Genomic DNA, 14352 nt, shown 5'->3' with positions numbered 1-14352 from the left:
GAAAAAAACATTCTGTCCGAGCAGCTGCTGTGAATCACAAAGTGAAACCTCACTCTTCTGTCATGGATGAAACTTCTTAGAACCAAAGAAATATCATAGTTGAAAAGAGTCTTAAAACCTACATTTACCCATCCATTGTATAAATGGAAAAACTGAGGCCCAGGTAAAGGATATAATTTACTTTGTTTGGAAGAAGCACCTGAAACAGCTTCTAGCTTTCAGAGAGGAAAAAAAAAAGAGCGAGAGCTATAGGTTGAGGAAGTTTTGCAAAAGCTGATGAGAGAGTGGGTACCATTGTTGGGGTGTGTCAGAGCTGATGTATGGGGACGCCTGGGTGGCTCAGCAGTGGAGCTCCTGCCTTTGGCTCAGGGCATGATACCAGAGTCCCGGGATCGAGTCCTACATCGTACTCTACATGGAGCCTGCTTCTCCCTTGCCTGTGTCTCTGCCTCTCTCTCTCTCTCTTTCATAAATAAATAAAATCTTTTTTAAAAAAAGCTCATGTATGGAGAGGAGGGGACAGGAGGGAAAGAGGACAAGGAGCTTGCTTTGGGGGCTCCTCTGAAGGTTGAGAGATGACTCCTGAACATCCAAAGTGTGGGGATCCCTCCACACTGAGGAATTAGGGAGGACTGGCAAACAGCCCAGGGTGGGTTTTGCTGGCTTCATGCATTGTTGTTTTTTGTTTGTTTGTTTGTTTGTTTAGGGGATATTTGTTTGTTTTTTCAGAAATGGGGGAACAGCTTAACTCAGCACCCAAGAAGGTAGACTGTGGGGCCTCTGATGAGGTGGGGTTCTGACCATGACCTGGGGCACCCCTGCACTGTGTTGTCACCCTCAAAGTTGCATATGAGGGTATCACCTTGTGAACCAAACTTGCAGAAATGGGTTGCTGTCGAGATTTTTTTTTCCTTTTAATTTGCAGTGTTTATGACACCCACATGCTAAGTCATCCAGCTTCCCTTCCAGACCGGCTGCCTCTGCGAACTAAATTAGCAACCAAAAGAGTTTAGCTCTTGCGGGGAAGAACAGATTCATTTTCACAGCAAATATCAACATGTGAAAGCCTCAGACTGCCCCTGACTCACTCAGGGCACCTAGATTTTGACTGGAGCAGTGAGCAATTCCACCACACCACCCCCCCCCCCCCCCCCCCCCCCCCCCCCCCCCCGCCTCCGAACCTCCCTGGGCCTCGGTCCCCCACCCCCGGCTATAAAGTGGGCCAGTGATAGCAAGTGCCTGAGAGCGTGGTTCTCCATGGAAAAGAGTTAGGTGATGCTGCTAGGGGATGTATGGCGATGCCTGGCAGTAACTTTGGGTTGTCACAACTGGAGAGAGGACTGCTAGTGGCGTCTGGTGTATCTAAATATCCTGTAGGGCTCCGAACAGCCCTACAACACAGAATGAACAGGCCCCACATGTCAGTAGTGCTAAAGGGGAGAAAGCTTATTCTAGAGGGTTGATACATAGATTTAGCAAGTTAATCCACGTGATATGCTTAGCCCTGGGCCATACATCATCTAGTAGGCACTTAATAAAGCAGTGTTAACTCTCCATGCTCCTCCAAAGCCTGTCCCTGAGCCCAGTGGGTACCCCTCATCATGCTTTGTTTTGCCAAAGGGATTTCCCTCACCTAAATTGCCATGGTGATTGGTGCCACAGAAGCAGACAAATATGTTGGTAATTCTTTAGAGATAAGGTGAGCTTAAAATTCCAGAAAGTGGCATATGCTAGGTGTACCCGTGCCTCCCATCTGGCAGTGGAACTGGACTTTGGTGGCTTGCCTGTCTGCACAGAGGGCCATCCTCTGAGTCCATAGCATGGGCGCTTGAGATTTGTCGAGGCTAGGGAGATAACACAGTGTGACAGGTGAGAGAACACAGGGCAAGGTGGTGGCTCTGCTCCATGTGGGGGTAGGGGGCACCAAAGGGGTTTTGTGTAAGTGTATCTTCCACTGAATGAATCCCCTTCCCTTCAATGTTAAAAATCACTTTAAATTTTTAACTGTTTGGTGAGCTATTCACACTTACTTTGACCCATTAACCAAAGCACTGAGCTTTCTGACTGATTCAGTTACAACTATAAAAAATAAATGATCACACGGTGACTATACCTTGGCTCTTGTTTGCCCCTTCGCCAAATGGCCCCATTCTACTGGACTTCTTAAAGTTCTTGGGGTGCCTGGGTGGCTCAGTCGGCTAAGTGTCTGACTTGATTTTGGCTCAGGTCATGATCTCAGGCTCAAGAGATCGAGCTGGGACAGGTTCCGCTCTCAGCGTAGATCTGCTTAAAATGGTCTCTCACTTTCCTCTGCCCATCCACCCACTTGCATACTATCTCTTGCTTCCTAAATAAATAAATAAGTAAAATCTTAAAAAAAAAAAAATAAAGTTCTTGTATCTGCTGGTAGTTAAAATCCGCTAAATTAAATTACTGCAGATGGGGGTGCCTGGATGGCTCCATCAGTTAAACATCTGACTTCGGCTCAGGTCATGATCTCAGGCTCCTGGAATCGAGCCCCACATTGGGCTCCCTTGCTCAGTGGGGAGTCTGCTCCTCCCTCTCCCACTGCCCCTCCCCCTGCTCATGATCTCTCTCTCTCTCTCTCAAATAAATAAATAAAATCTTGAAAAAAATTTTAAAATGAATTACTACAGATGGGGAACTCAGATGGCCAAGTTTATTGAGTATGTCTAAATCCATGAAGAGTGAATAGGTTCTTAGAGAAAATGTGAGGAGTTCTCTCCATGGGTTTTGTGCACGGACTCTGAATCTATTCTGACTGTTGTGATGCCTTTGTGCTATTCTAGATTGTATAGGTCATTGGGAAATTGCTTCCAGATAACTAGGGCACATAGTCCAGTAATATACTGGGGACTGCAGTAGAATGAGTCCCCCATAACAACCAGCAGTGATATTTGGGGATGCCTTACAACAAAATTTCTGATTGGGATTGTTTCTAAAGAGAGAGAAAGTAGGGATCTAGTTATGAAGAATTGACTTCCTTCACAGGATATTTGCTGCAAATACTTCAAGTTTTATCATCAACTAGCTCAGTGACTTGATTTCCTTAGCTGTAAAATGGAGGGGTCGGGGTATCTGGCCCCTATCTGGATTCTGTAGGTATTCAGTCCTAATTCCCTGTTTCTCTAACAACACACTCCCTAGAATTTACAGTGATAGCAAATCTTGATATTCTCTGAGGCAACTTTTATAATAGAAGTCATTAGTTTTATTCAGCTTTGGCTTATTATAATTTGCATTTTAAATGTTCAATTTTTAAAAGACTGTCAAGATTGCCATAACTTTACCAAGTGATTTGCAAGTGCCAAAGCCTGCCAATTAACTCAGATGGTCACAGCAGCAACTGCTTCCCATCAGAAAGGCTGAATCATTTAGGAGCTCCTACCTTTCGAGGGCCAAGTGATTCACCAAGCCAAGTAACTTTGCAAATTGGGATAAGGAGCGTAGGATATTAGACTTCCTTTTAGTCTTCTTTCCCTTCTGGCGATTTAGATGTGGATTCTCTAATGGCAACTTGTTTTTTTTTCTTTTGTTTTCTTTCCAAAACAATATGTACTTACAAGAAGTGCAAACTATACTTATATAATACAGAAAGCAGAAAGTTCCCTGTTTCCGCTCCCTGGAGAGAGCCACTCTTAACAGTTTGGTGAAATTCCTCCAGATTGTTTTCTATTCTATATATTAACATTTTTTTTTAAACAAAAAGAGATTATGTTTACATATACTATTTTGCAACTTGCTTTTGTCTCCTAGCAATATGTCTTGGAGATTTTTCTATTTCATATATATAGGTCTATCCCATTTTACAGCGACATTGGTTTCCATGGCATTATTACATCAGAAATGATTTAATTAGTCTCTGCCAGTCTGTCTGGATCCTTCCCAAAGCTGATCCTAAGACAATGACTTGGGTTCAAGTAGGCTACTAAGGAGATGACCCTTACTAAGAAAGGGAAGCAAGCCAGTCGGGGACATTTGATGAATCCAGTAACTGCAGCTTGGAAGGTCCCCAAGACCATCAGTGTCAGTGATTCCCTGGAAGGACTCACAGACTTACCAAAGCCATTATACTCATGGTTATAGTTTATTACAGAAAAAGGAAACGGACCACAATCAGCAAAGGAAAGAAGCACAGAGGGCAAAGTCCAGGAGAGACCAGACACGAATTTCTGGTTGCCCTCTCCCCAGTAGAGTTGTATGTCCCAGGAAGGATGTATGGAGACACACTTGAAGGGTAACCAGTCAGGGAAGTTCACACAAGCCTTGGTGTCTGGGATATTGATCAGGGGATCAGTCCCATAGGCATCCAAGTGGCTGACGCTAGTCTCCAGCCCCTGCAGAGGTCAAGCTGCTATTGAGTGGCCCAAGGATTCCACCATAAGTCATAGTTAGCATAGACTGGTGTGGCCCCGGCCAAGGGCTCTGGGTGCTCAGGAGCTGTGGGCAGCCTCTAGGATGGGCTAAGGGAGTAAACAGGGCACTCCAGCCTCAGATATACTTCTTCATGGACATTTTTTGTTATTTACATTTTTTATTCTCCCAATGTTCTAGAGCAGAAGTCAGCAAGCTTTTCCATAAGGGGCCAGATAGGAAATACTTTCAGCTTTATGGGCTGCGCAGTCTCTCTTAAAGCTACTCAACTCTGCTGCTGTAGTGTAATAGCAGCTGTAGACATTGTGTAAACAAATGGGTTTGAGAAGGTTCCAATAAAACTTTATTTACAAAAAAAACAGCAGGCAAGATTTGGCAGGCTCTAATACCCAGATATTATCCAATATCTAATATCCAGAGAGCATTCTTGAAGTATATCTTTGTCCATTTGTGCAGATAATTCTGTGGGATAAATTCTTAGAAATAGAATTGCTAGATCACAAGTTATTTCAAGTAGATACTGTGAAACTTTCCCCAAAATTGAACCAGCTTCCTCTTTCACCAACAATACCTGAGAATGTTTGAGATTTCCTTTCTTAAAAACCTTTTCCCAGGGAAAACCTACAGTCATTTACTTGGATGTTTTTTTTTTTAATTCTTGAGCTTTGGAGAGGCAGCGGAAGATAGAGTATTTTGCCCTCAAGGAAGAAACCCAAATAAAGCCTGAAATGGCCTCCTGATAGTGTCTTGCTTTATCAAGGCCCACATAGAAGGAGACTCTGGTAATTTGCTTTTGTTTGGTGAGATAAAACCTTACACTGCCTACTAGGCGTGGTTAGTGGTGGTTCGGGTGTGGTTCCTAAGTGTTACCATTTCAAAAAAAAACTTCAAATACTCCTTAGTAATGTCCTTTATTAAGCAAAGATTCCTGTCCTAATTTTTCCCTTCAGGGACGCCTGGGTGGCTTAGCATTGGAGCACCTCCCTTCGGCCCAGGGCATGATCCTGGAGTCCCTGATCAAGTCCCACATCGGGCTCCCTGCATGGAACCTGCTTCTCCCTCTGCCTGTGTCTCTGCCTCTCTCTCTGTGTCTCTCATAAATAAATAGATAAAATCTTTAAAAAAATTAATTTTTCCCTTCAGCAAGGGATCTTCACAAGGTCTCCCTGTGCATACTGAGCCCTTTAGCAAGTTACAAAAAATATACATGGTCCAATTTTTGTCCACATTGCTGACAGGTGCTGGACCCTTGAGTGGTACTGGACTCAATTGGAACGGGCTAGCCTTGTTCACCCTGAGTTTTTTTGGTATTAAGGCAATGGATGGAGTTTTGTTTTTGTTTTTCTACTTTTCTTTCTTTCTTCTCATTCCCTGCCCCTCCCCCAATTTTTATCATTTAGAATTCTTGATGTGAACCCCACAGGGGAGAACAGAGGCTCATTAGCATTCGAGCTCTGTTTTTGGCTGCATATTTTAGCTGGTTTACTTGATAATCGGCATCCCTCCTGGGATCCAGCCCGCTTTTGCTCTGCTCCTGCTGGGTGAATCTGTGATATTTCCCATTCTGCAGTCCTTCATTTATAACACAGACACAGCCTGCCTTCCCGTTAGCGAGATGGCATGCCCGGACTACCCACACGCAGATAAAGAATTAGGCAGAACTTGGCTGGGAAGATAAATCAAGCTAACCATCTCATTAGGCTTGAAAGACACAAATTAAGCTTTGCATTGGAATTAACAGAGAAGCCTTCCAAAGAGACACGCAGTACACCAAGGGGTAGAAGAAATTGCCGTGGCCGCTTCTCGCAGGAAGCTTGCCTCCGTTGCCCAGAACGGAGGAGACATAAAGCCTCTTTTATAAAAGGTCCACAGACAGAAATTTGGGGTCAAAATAGCAATATAACCTTCAACGAGGGCTTCTCTAGGTACAGTGTGTTGAGACATTACATACAGTATCTCACCAAAACCTCACAGTGACATATGAGGTAAAGTGCTGTCAAGAGTCCTATTTAACCTGGAAGGAAACTGAGTCTCAGAGAGATGCCTTCCCTTGTCTCAGGCTCCCAGAGCTAGCCTAATGGTCACCGAGGACATCTGGCCCCATGGCCCACGGCCCTTATCCAGTGTGAACTGGCCCTGCAGGGGACATTGGGTTCTGTCTGGAGACATTTTGAATTGTGACAGCTGATGGGGGTGGTGCTGTTGGCATGCACTGCATGGAGGCGTGAGGTGCTGCTCAACATCGTGCAGTGCACGGGATGGCGCCCACAACAAAGAATGTCAGCAGTGCCTCAATTAGGAACCCCCAAGTTACCCCCGGGTTAACTACTCAACCAGACTCCAGTGATGGTTGACTGTCCCCCTAGAACTACCCAACTACAGGGCCCTGTAGACAGCGTGGGAGGGCGATGGCTGTGAGCTTAATGTTGCATGTTGTAGAGGACGCAGCTCTCCGGCAGAAGGAACAGCCAGTGCAAAGGCCGGGCGGCAGGAACAGGCCTGGCGTGGTGAGGAACAGGAGGCCACCCAGTGCACCTGGAGTGAGGGGACTCGCGGGAGGATGAGATGAGGGGAAGTGGGAGTTCTTACCATTAAAAGAAACAGATGAAAAAAAATTTTTTTTAATAAATAAAAATTTAAAAAATAAAAAAATAAAAGAAATAAAAGAAACAGATTATGTCCTAAAAGCAAAGAGCCCATGCCTGCAGTTGAGGACTTTGTAAACTAACGACCTCTGTCTTGTTCCTGCCTCCCTGTTCTGTTTCTCTCCTTCTTCTTAACTCCTCCCTGCTGCCCTCGCCCCTCTGGCTCCCTAGTGTTTGGCCACAACATGAAAAGCAGCAATGACTTCATCGGAAGAATTGTCATCGGCCAGTACTCCTCGGGCCCCTCTGAATCCAACCACTGGCGGCGGATGCTCAACACTCACCGCACCGCCGTGGAGCAGTGGCACAGCCTGAGGTCCCGGGCTGAGTGTGACCGCGTGTCTCCCGCCTCGCTGGAGGTGACCTGAGGGCTGCAGGGAAAGCAGCTTTCATTTGTTGGGAAAAAAAAAAAAAAAAAAAAAAGGAAGAAAATTTAAGACAGAAAATGTGTCACATGCCTATTATATCCACAACGCAAACACACACACACACACCCTAAATCCTCTCAGAACTGAGAGGAAGCTGACTATTGAACACAAAATGGTTGCTCTCAATGAGCAAAGCCTGAGAACTCTCTGGAAACCCCATCTATATGTCACAAGCAGAGTGGACTCTGCTGTGAGACTTACTGGCAGTACTTGCTCCTGTTGATACTCCTACCCCCAAATGCACTTTTAACCCTCAGGCCAGAGAAAGGCCTCCCCAAGGGTGCCAGCCTCCATTGAGATGAAATTCTCCAAGAGCTTGGCCAGTATGTGGGAGGCCCGACCCCACACCCAGAATGCACAGCTGCTGCCTGGGTGGCTTCTGAACAGGCTGCTGTTCCCTGGGGTTCTTCAAACCTGATACCTTTCCCCAAAAATGTAAGTACTTTGTCTTCTCTTTAGTGGACGTGATAGATTAGACTCTGAAGAAACCAAGTGGCATCCAGAAATATGCCGGTGTAAGAAACTTCCCTGGCTTAACTGAACTTGTCCTCATGTTAGCCTACTCCTAAGGACCCCCTGTGGGTATGTATGTGAACGTTCTCATGTGTGTGCCCTCCCAGGTGAACACGTGTGTGTCCCTGTGTGTCCTCCTGGTGAGCAAGGCGCTCGGCGGGACTTCAGTCCTCAGCCCTCCCTTCTCTCTGCCTCTCCCAGCAAAATCTCACCCAGTGTCCTCCTGTTTGTCAAGACCCCACCTTCAGTAACAGCATGTGTGTATGTCAAGTAAATAGAATATGATAGAGCAAAAGTAACATTATTTGACCGATTCGTGGTGATTGTGGCACCCAGAAGACCTACAAAGGACAGCTACATGGATGAAAATGGCCACCACACTCCCATCCAAGACTCCTTCCTTTGTCATACTCTGAGCATCTCTGTGTTTGTGTGTGACCCAAAGTCATTTTTCTCATGCTAAGGAATTAGTGTAGTTAGAATAGATCTCTCCCTGTTGGATGCTTCTGTATCATTCCCACAGCCTATTGTCTGGCATAATGGGGAGCTATTTATTGAAATTAAAGATTATTTATTTGTGCCATGCATTTGAGTTCTCTTTTTCTTCATGAACACGGGGCACAAAGAGTGCGAGGTGTTTCAGTCACTACTGCTGTGTAACAAACCATCCCAATGACTCAGAGCACTAATAGGGCATAGAGGTCAAGGTGGAAGGCGGGAGGGCTAGGTTCAGTGAAGTTTCTCAGGAGAAAAAAAAAGAGAAGACATTTCCCTTTTCTTAAAATGACTTATCATGGTTGTACAGAAGAGGATAAAAGCATGAGAGAACAAACAGAATGAGGAAGATGGGAGCATAGCAGGCGTTTGGCACTAGAGGTGAGGGAATAGCAGCGATTGGGCCCATGGGCTTTCGAGCCAAAGAAGCCGTGGTTCAAATCGTGGGCTCACCTCTCCCTAACCGTGTATCCTTGCACAAGCCTTATAACTTCTCTGAGCTACAGTCTTCTCAGTACCTTGGTTAGGGTCCCTACCTAGCAGACCCTGAGGCTAGGACTTGGGTGCAGCTTGCTTACTGGGGAGGTGACTCTAGGAAGCATAAATGGAAGAAAAAGAGGAAGGAGAAAAGCAGATGAAAGCTGCATTGACTCGAACTGTGGGTCACTGGGGCTTAGGCACACTGGGGACCCAGTAGGGTACACTTGAAAATGATCAAGATAGGGGCACCTGGGTGGCTCAGTGATTGAGCGTCTGCCTTCGGCTCAGATCATGATCCGGGGGTCCTGAGATCAAGTCCCGCATCGGGCTCCCCGCAGGGAGCCTACTTCTCCCTCTGCCTATGTCTCTGCCTCTCTCTGTGTCTCAAATAAATAAATAAATAAATTCTTTTTAAAAAAAGTGATCGTAATGGGGAACCTGAGGTATATAGCTCCCAACGCCTATTCCTCAGGATCTGAGGTCCACCCCTGGAGATGTGAAATGTTTGGCACACGAGGACTGTCCTATTGGGCTGCATGCCCAGCCAGCCTGCAGCAGCCACAAGGAAGATCAGATGGCCTGAGAGCTCACTCTTGAGGTGGAGCATCCCCGGCATCGGCCTCCCTCATCAGTAATAACAAGAGGGCTGAGCCCAATGTGAAGTGCCAAACATGTTGTCCTCACGCGGAAACCCACACTGGAGATGTCATGACTCCCCTTTTACAAAAGAGGAAGCCAGGGTTTAATGAGATGAAGTGGCCAGTAAATGATAGTAGAATACCAGTTCGGGCCTGTCTGACTCTAGAGGCTGTTATGGGCTGAATTGTGGCCTCCTCAAAAACATGGTGTCCTGACCCCCAGGCCCTCAGTGTGTGACCTTTTTGGAGACAGTCTTCACAGAGGTAGTCAAGTTGAAGTGAAGCCATTGACTGGGCCCTAATCCAGTATAACTGGTGTCCTTATTAAAAAAAAAAAAGGTTGGGGGTGCGTCTGGGTGGCTAAGTGGCTGCATGTCTGCCTTTGGCTCAGGTCATGGTCCCAGGGTCCTGGGATCGAGTGCCACATAGGGCTCCTGCTTCACAGGAAGACTGCTTCTCCCTCTGCCTCTCTCTCTCTCACGAATAAATAAAATCTTTTTTTAAAAAAAGAGGCAGGGGCAGAGATTAGGACCCAGAGACAGATACGCACAGAAGGAAGATGATGGGCAGAGACACAGGAGAAGATGACCACCTACTAGACAGTGGGAGAGGCCTGGGCAGATCCGGCCCTCACAGCCCTCAGAAGGAACCAACCTTGCAGACACACCTTGCTTTTGGACTTCTGGGCCTCCAGAACTGTGAGACCATGAATCCCTGGTGTTTAAGCCACCCTGTCTGTGGCACTTTGCTTCAGCAGGCCTGGAGACGAATGCAGAGCTGGTGTGACCAACTACGCTTGCTGGACTATCCTGTCTGAAAATAGGGGGACTCTTCTTACTCCATATGGTTAATATGAGGATTATCCTGGATGATGCCCGCACCCATGCGGTATTTGCTGGCTATTCCTACGAAGCACATGTCAGGCGATGTTTGCTGGTTGACCAGAGGGGACAGTTGTAGGATGGATGTCAGAGCCGTCCATGTCTCCAAGGAGAGTCTGCCAGGAGACGAGGGAAACGTGTTGAAGGTGAAGGAACGACTTGGTTTCTATAGAAACTTGGGTCCAAGGTGCCCTGTTATGGGCTAATGTTTTCGTTAGCATCCTCCTCCTCTTCCTCAGCTAGAAGATGGGAAAGGAGATTCATGGGCCATCTGCACACACCCTCTTGGGACGTGAGGACCCAAGTTCAAAGGGAGGAGGTAGGATGGGAGCGACGGGATGACCTTTGAAAGCCAAGTCTGTTTTCCCACAGCCAATCCTTGAGGCTCTTGTCTCTTGTCTCTCCACTCTTGAGAGTTGACAGAAACTGTGACCTTTGCCAGCCCAGCTCAGACATGCTGAGTCTCAGGGCACCGGGAACAGCTGTTTGGTGCACTGATATTTCCCTTCTGGAATGCTGGGAATCACAGCAGGGGAAGAAAGGACTCCTTTCCCTTCTGGATGGCCAATCTTCCACTGCCAGTGAGCTACGTGCTCTTTCTTATATTCAAAAAGACCAGTGAAAATAACTCAGGGATTGGAGCGCCCGGCTGGCTCAGGTGTGGAGCATGGGACTCTTGATCTCAGGGTTGTGAGTTTGAGCCCTGTGTTGGATGTAGAAGTTACTTAAAAAAATAAAATCTTAGGGGGGCCTGGGTGGCTCATTCGGTTAGGTGTCCGACTCTTGATTTCAGCTCAGGTCATGCTCCTGAGGTGGTGAGATCTAACCCTGCATCAGGCTCCATGCTCAGGGGGGAGTCAGCTCGAAGATTCTCTCCCCCTACCTCTCCCCCATGCCAGGGCACGCACACGAGATCTCTCAAATAAATAATTTTTTTAAAAAATAAAGGGGTGCCTGGATGGCTCAGATGGTTAAGCTCTGCCTTCAGGTCAGGTCATGATCTCAGGGCCCTGGGATCGAGCCCCACATCAGGCTCCCAGCTCTGTGGGTAGTCAGCTTCTCCCTCTCCCTCTGCCTTTCCCCACTGCTCGTGCTCATTTTCTCTAATAAATAAATTCTTAAAAACATAAAAAGTAAAATCTAAAAAAAAAAAAAAAAAAAACTCAGGAATGATCACTGCTATGTAAAAACTAAAGATTAAATGCCTAGGGAAAAAACGACGGCATTTCCATCAAGGCTGGCAGGAGTTATCCATTGGGAGGTGGTTTTACCACTCAACCACATACCTTCCCCTCTAGTATTTTCGAAAGTTGCATAGTGATCTAATGGTAGCTAACGTGTATTAAGTGCTTATCATGTCAAGCACTGCTCTAAGCACTTTTATGAGGCCAGCATTGATTTGTTCCCATTTTGCAGATAAGGAAACTGAGGCTTATGGGTTTACATAATCAGTATGTACTTACATAATGGGTACTGCAGTGGGTGCCGGAAAGGAAAGCCATGAAATGAACCAGCCTCTTACTGTCCCTTTTATAATGGTGGTAAGGGGACAGGAGACTTGGTTTTGTTGATAAACAGAATTTTTTAAAAGCTAAGAAACTAAAAGAGGTGATAGATAGATAGATAGATAGATAGATAGATAGATAGATGATAGATAATAAATAGATGATAAATGCTAGATAGATGATAGATGATAAGATGATAGAGAGCAGAGAAGGTGGGGGGACAATCATCACTGAATCCCCAGACCACCATGAGCACAGTGTGTGTGGATGTGTGTATGGGGGCAGGAGGGTGGGACATGCCATCACACAATGAATAAAGGCTTTAGGAAGACAGAAAAATCTATACACTATGTTACAAAGAGACTTCCACAACCTCCAAATGACAGCAGAGATTGTATTTGTTAAGTGCTTTCTGGTCAGTAAACTTGGGGTCTAAAGCAAAGGTTGGCAAACTATGGCCCATAGACCAAATCCAGCTCGCTGCTTGTTTTTGTAAATGAAGTTGTATTGGAACTCAGCCAGGCCCATTCCTATAGTCTTTGGCAGAGTTGAGTAGTTGTGACCGAGTCCATGTGGCCTGCAAAGCCTAAAATACTTGCTATCTGGCTCTTTATGGAAGTTTAAATTACAGTAATGTGAGATGGATGAGTCTAGAGAGCTAATGTACGGCATGAGGAATATGGCATACTCATGAGTATCATGAATATGATGAGTATGAGTACAAAATATACATCAATATATAAAATATACAAATAAATTTGCTGAGAGAGTAGATTTCTGGTACTCTCCTCACCAAAAAGACGGTAACCATGTGAGATGATATATTAATTAGTTTGACTACAGGATCATTTCACTGTGCGTGTGTCTATCAAATCATCATGTTGCACACCTTAGATATATACAATTTTTATTTAAAAATAGAATTTATTTATTTATTTTTGAAGATCTTATTTATTCATGAGAGGCACAGGGAGAGAGGCAGAGATACAGGCAGAGGGAGAAGCAGGCTCCTTCTGGGGAGCCTGATGAGGGACTCGATCCCAGGACCCCAGAATCATGACCTGAGCCAGAGGCAGATACTCAACCACTGAGTCACCCAGGTGCCCCTAAGAAACAGAATCAAAAAGAAAAAGCTTGCCTACCCCTGTCTAGAGCAATGCTGCACAAACTTTAACATACACAGAGCCCCTTGATTCTGATTCGGTGGGTCTGACCTGGGACCTGAAATTCTGCATTCTGAACAAACTCCCAGGAGACACCAGTGCTGCTGGTCGACAGACCATGCATGGGATTGAGCATATAACAAACACTTTGCTTGTTTCCATCCAGAGAGGGGGCATGAACCCATATACCAAAACCTTCACCCATCACCTGCCAACACATTATCGACACACATCATTTAGTTTATTTGCCAAATCACAGGATCCTCCACTTTCCCAAAGGATTTCCGAAGGCCTCTGTCCGACCACCCTCCTCCCCTACCTGGTGAGTTCACACTCAAAGGGTGCTTGATTTCTGTGACAGCAGGAGCCCCCGAAATGCAGTGCCCCAGATGATGGAGCGTGGGGAGAAAAGCTCCAAACTTATTTATGTTTTGTACCAACCTTTAAAAAAATTGTCAGTTTGGGGGGAGGGGAACTTTATTATAACAGACCTGCTAGTACCGTAGGTAATCCATGCACATCGCTTATATAATAAATGTATGTCATTCCTAAATAAATACACGTGCGTGCTCTGGGGGTGTGCACCAGCACAAAGTTTTGAGGCAACTGGTAGACATGAGGCAGGAGGAGGAAACTGAGCCTGAGCTGTGCTTGTAGCCTGAGTCAGGCCTTGGCAGGCTTTCCAGCCAGTGCCAGCAGGGCAACGCATGCTGCGTGGGCACGAGTTAAGTTATGCCTCACAGGCACAGCAGCGGGTGTTCCAGAGATAAAACGAGTGGCTGGGACAGGTTCAAGTCCTCCCTGCGGGTGCCAGCCACACACAGTGTCAGAGCACCTGATGGAGCATTTCAGGAGAGGAAGGGGAGGGGGGGTGTAGGGTGGAGAGTATGCAGGGTCTTCTGCTAGGAAAGGCTTACTCTGGATCAGTGGTACGATAGCGAAATTTGCTATCACTTATTGAACACCTACTACTTGCCAGCATCTGTGCTAAGTTTTACAAACAGGTGATTTCATTTCATCTTTGCTAGGTAGGGACTGCTGTTACCCGCTATTGTCTTAAGGAGGCAACTGCAGCCTCAGGAAGGCAAAGTGACTCCCTGACAACACATGAAGTGGGAGAGAGTAAAGCTCCGATGTTTAGAGATATTAATTCATAAATGCAGTGACACTCCCCATGAAACACCAGTGGATTTGAAAACATTTATTTTG

General features: G+C 46.0%; 1 protein-coding gene across 16 annotated transcripts in view; it reads left to right on the top strand.

The window, feature by feature from the left end:
• The window catches only part of SYT17 (synaptotagmin 17), a 102251-nt gene that overhangs the window by 66732 nt on the left and 21167 nt on the right, over positions 1-14352 (top strand). For 2 of the 16 annotated variants that reach the window (XM_072835940.1, XM_072835938.1), the window contains exon 8: positions 7212-8568. The exons of 13 other annotated variants lie outside the window; for them this stretch is intronic. In XM_072835940.1, coding sequence (XP_072692041.1) covers positions 7212-7408 — 197 coding nt within the window. In that variant the 3' untranslated portion in view covers positions 7409-8568. Of the gene's footprint in view, positions 1-5345; positions 7011-7211; positions 8569-14352 lie in introns of those variants that run through there. One more of the 16 variants, XM_072835939.1, reaches the window with a different exon arrangement.

Source organism: Canis lupus, chromosome 8 (assembly GCF_048164855.1).
Source record: "Canis lupus baileyi chromosome 8, mCanLup2.hap1, whole genome shotgun sequence".
In the NCBI taxonomy this organism is placed as follows: domain Eukaryota; kingdom Metazoa; phylum Chordata; class Mammalia; order Carnivora; family Canidae; genus Canis; species Canis lupus.
This window is presented reverse-complemented; position numbering and strand designations above follow the sequence as displayed.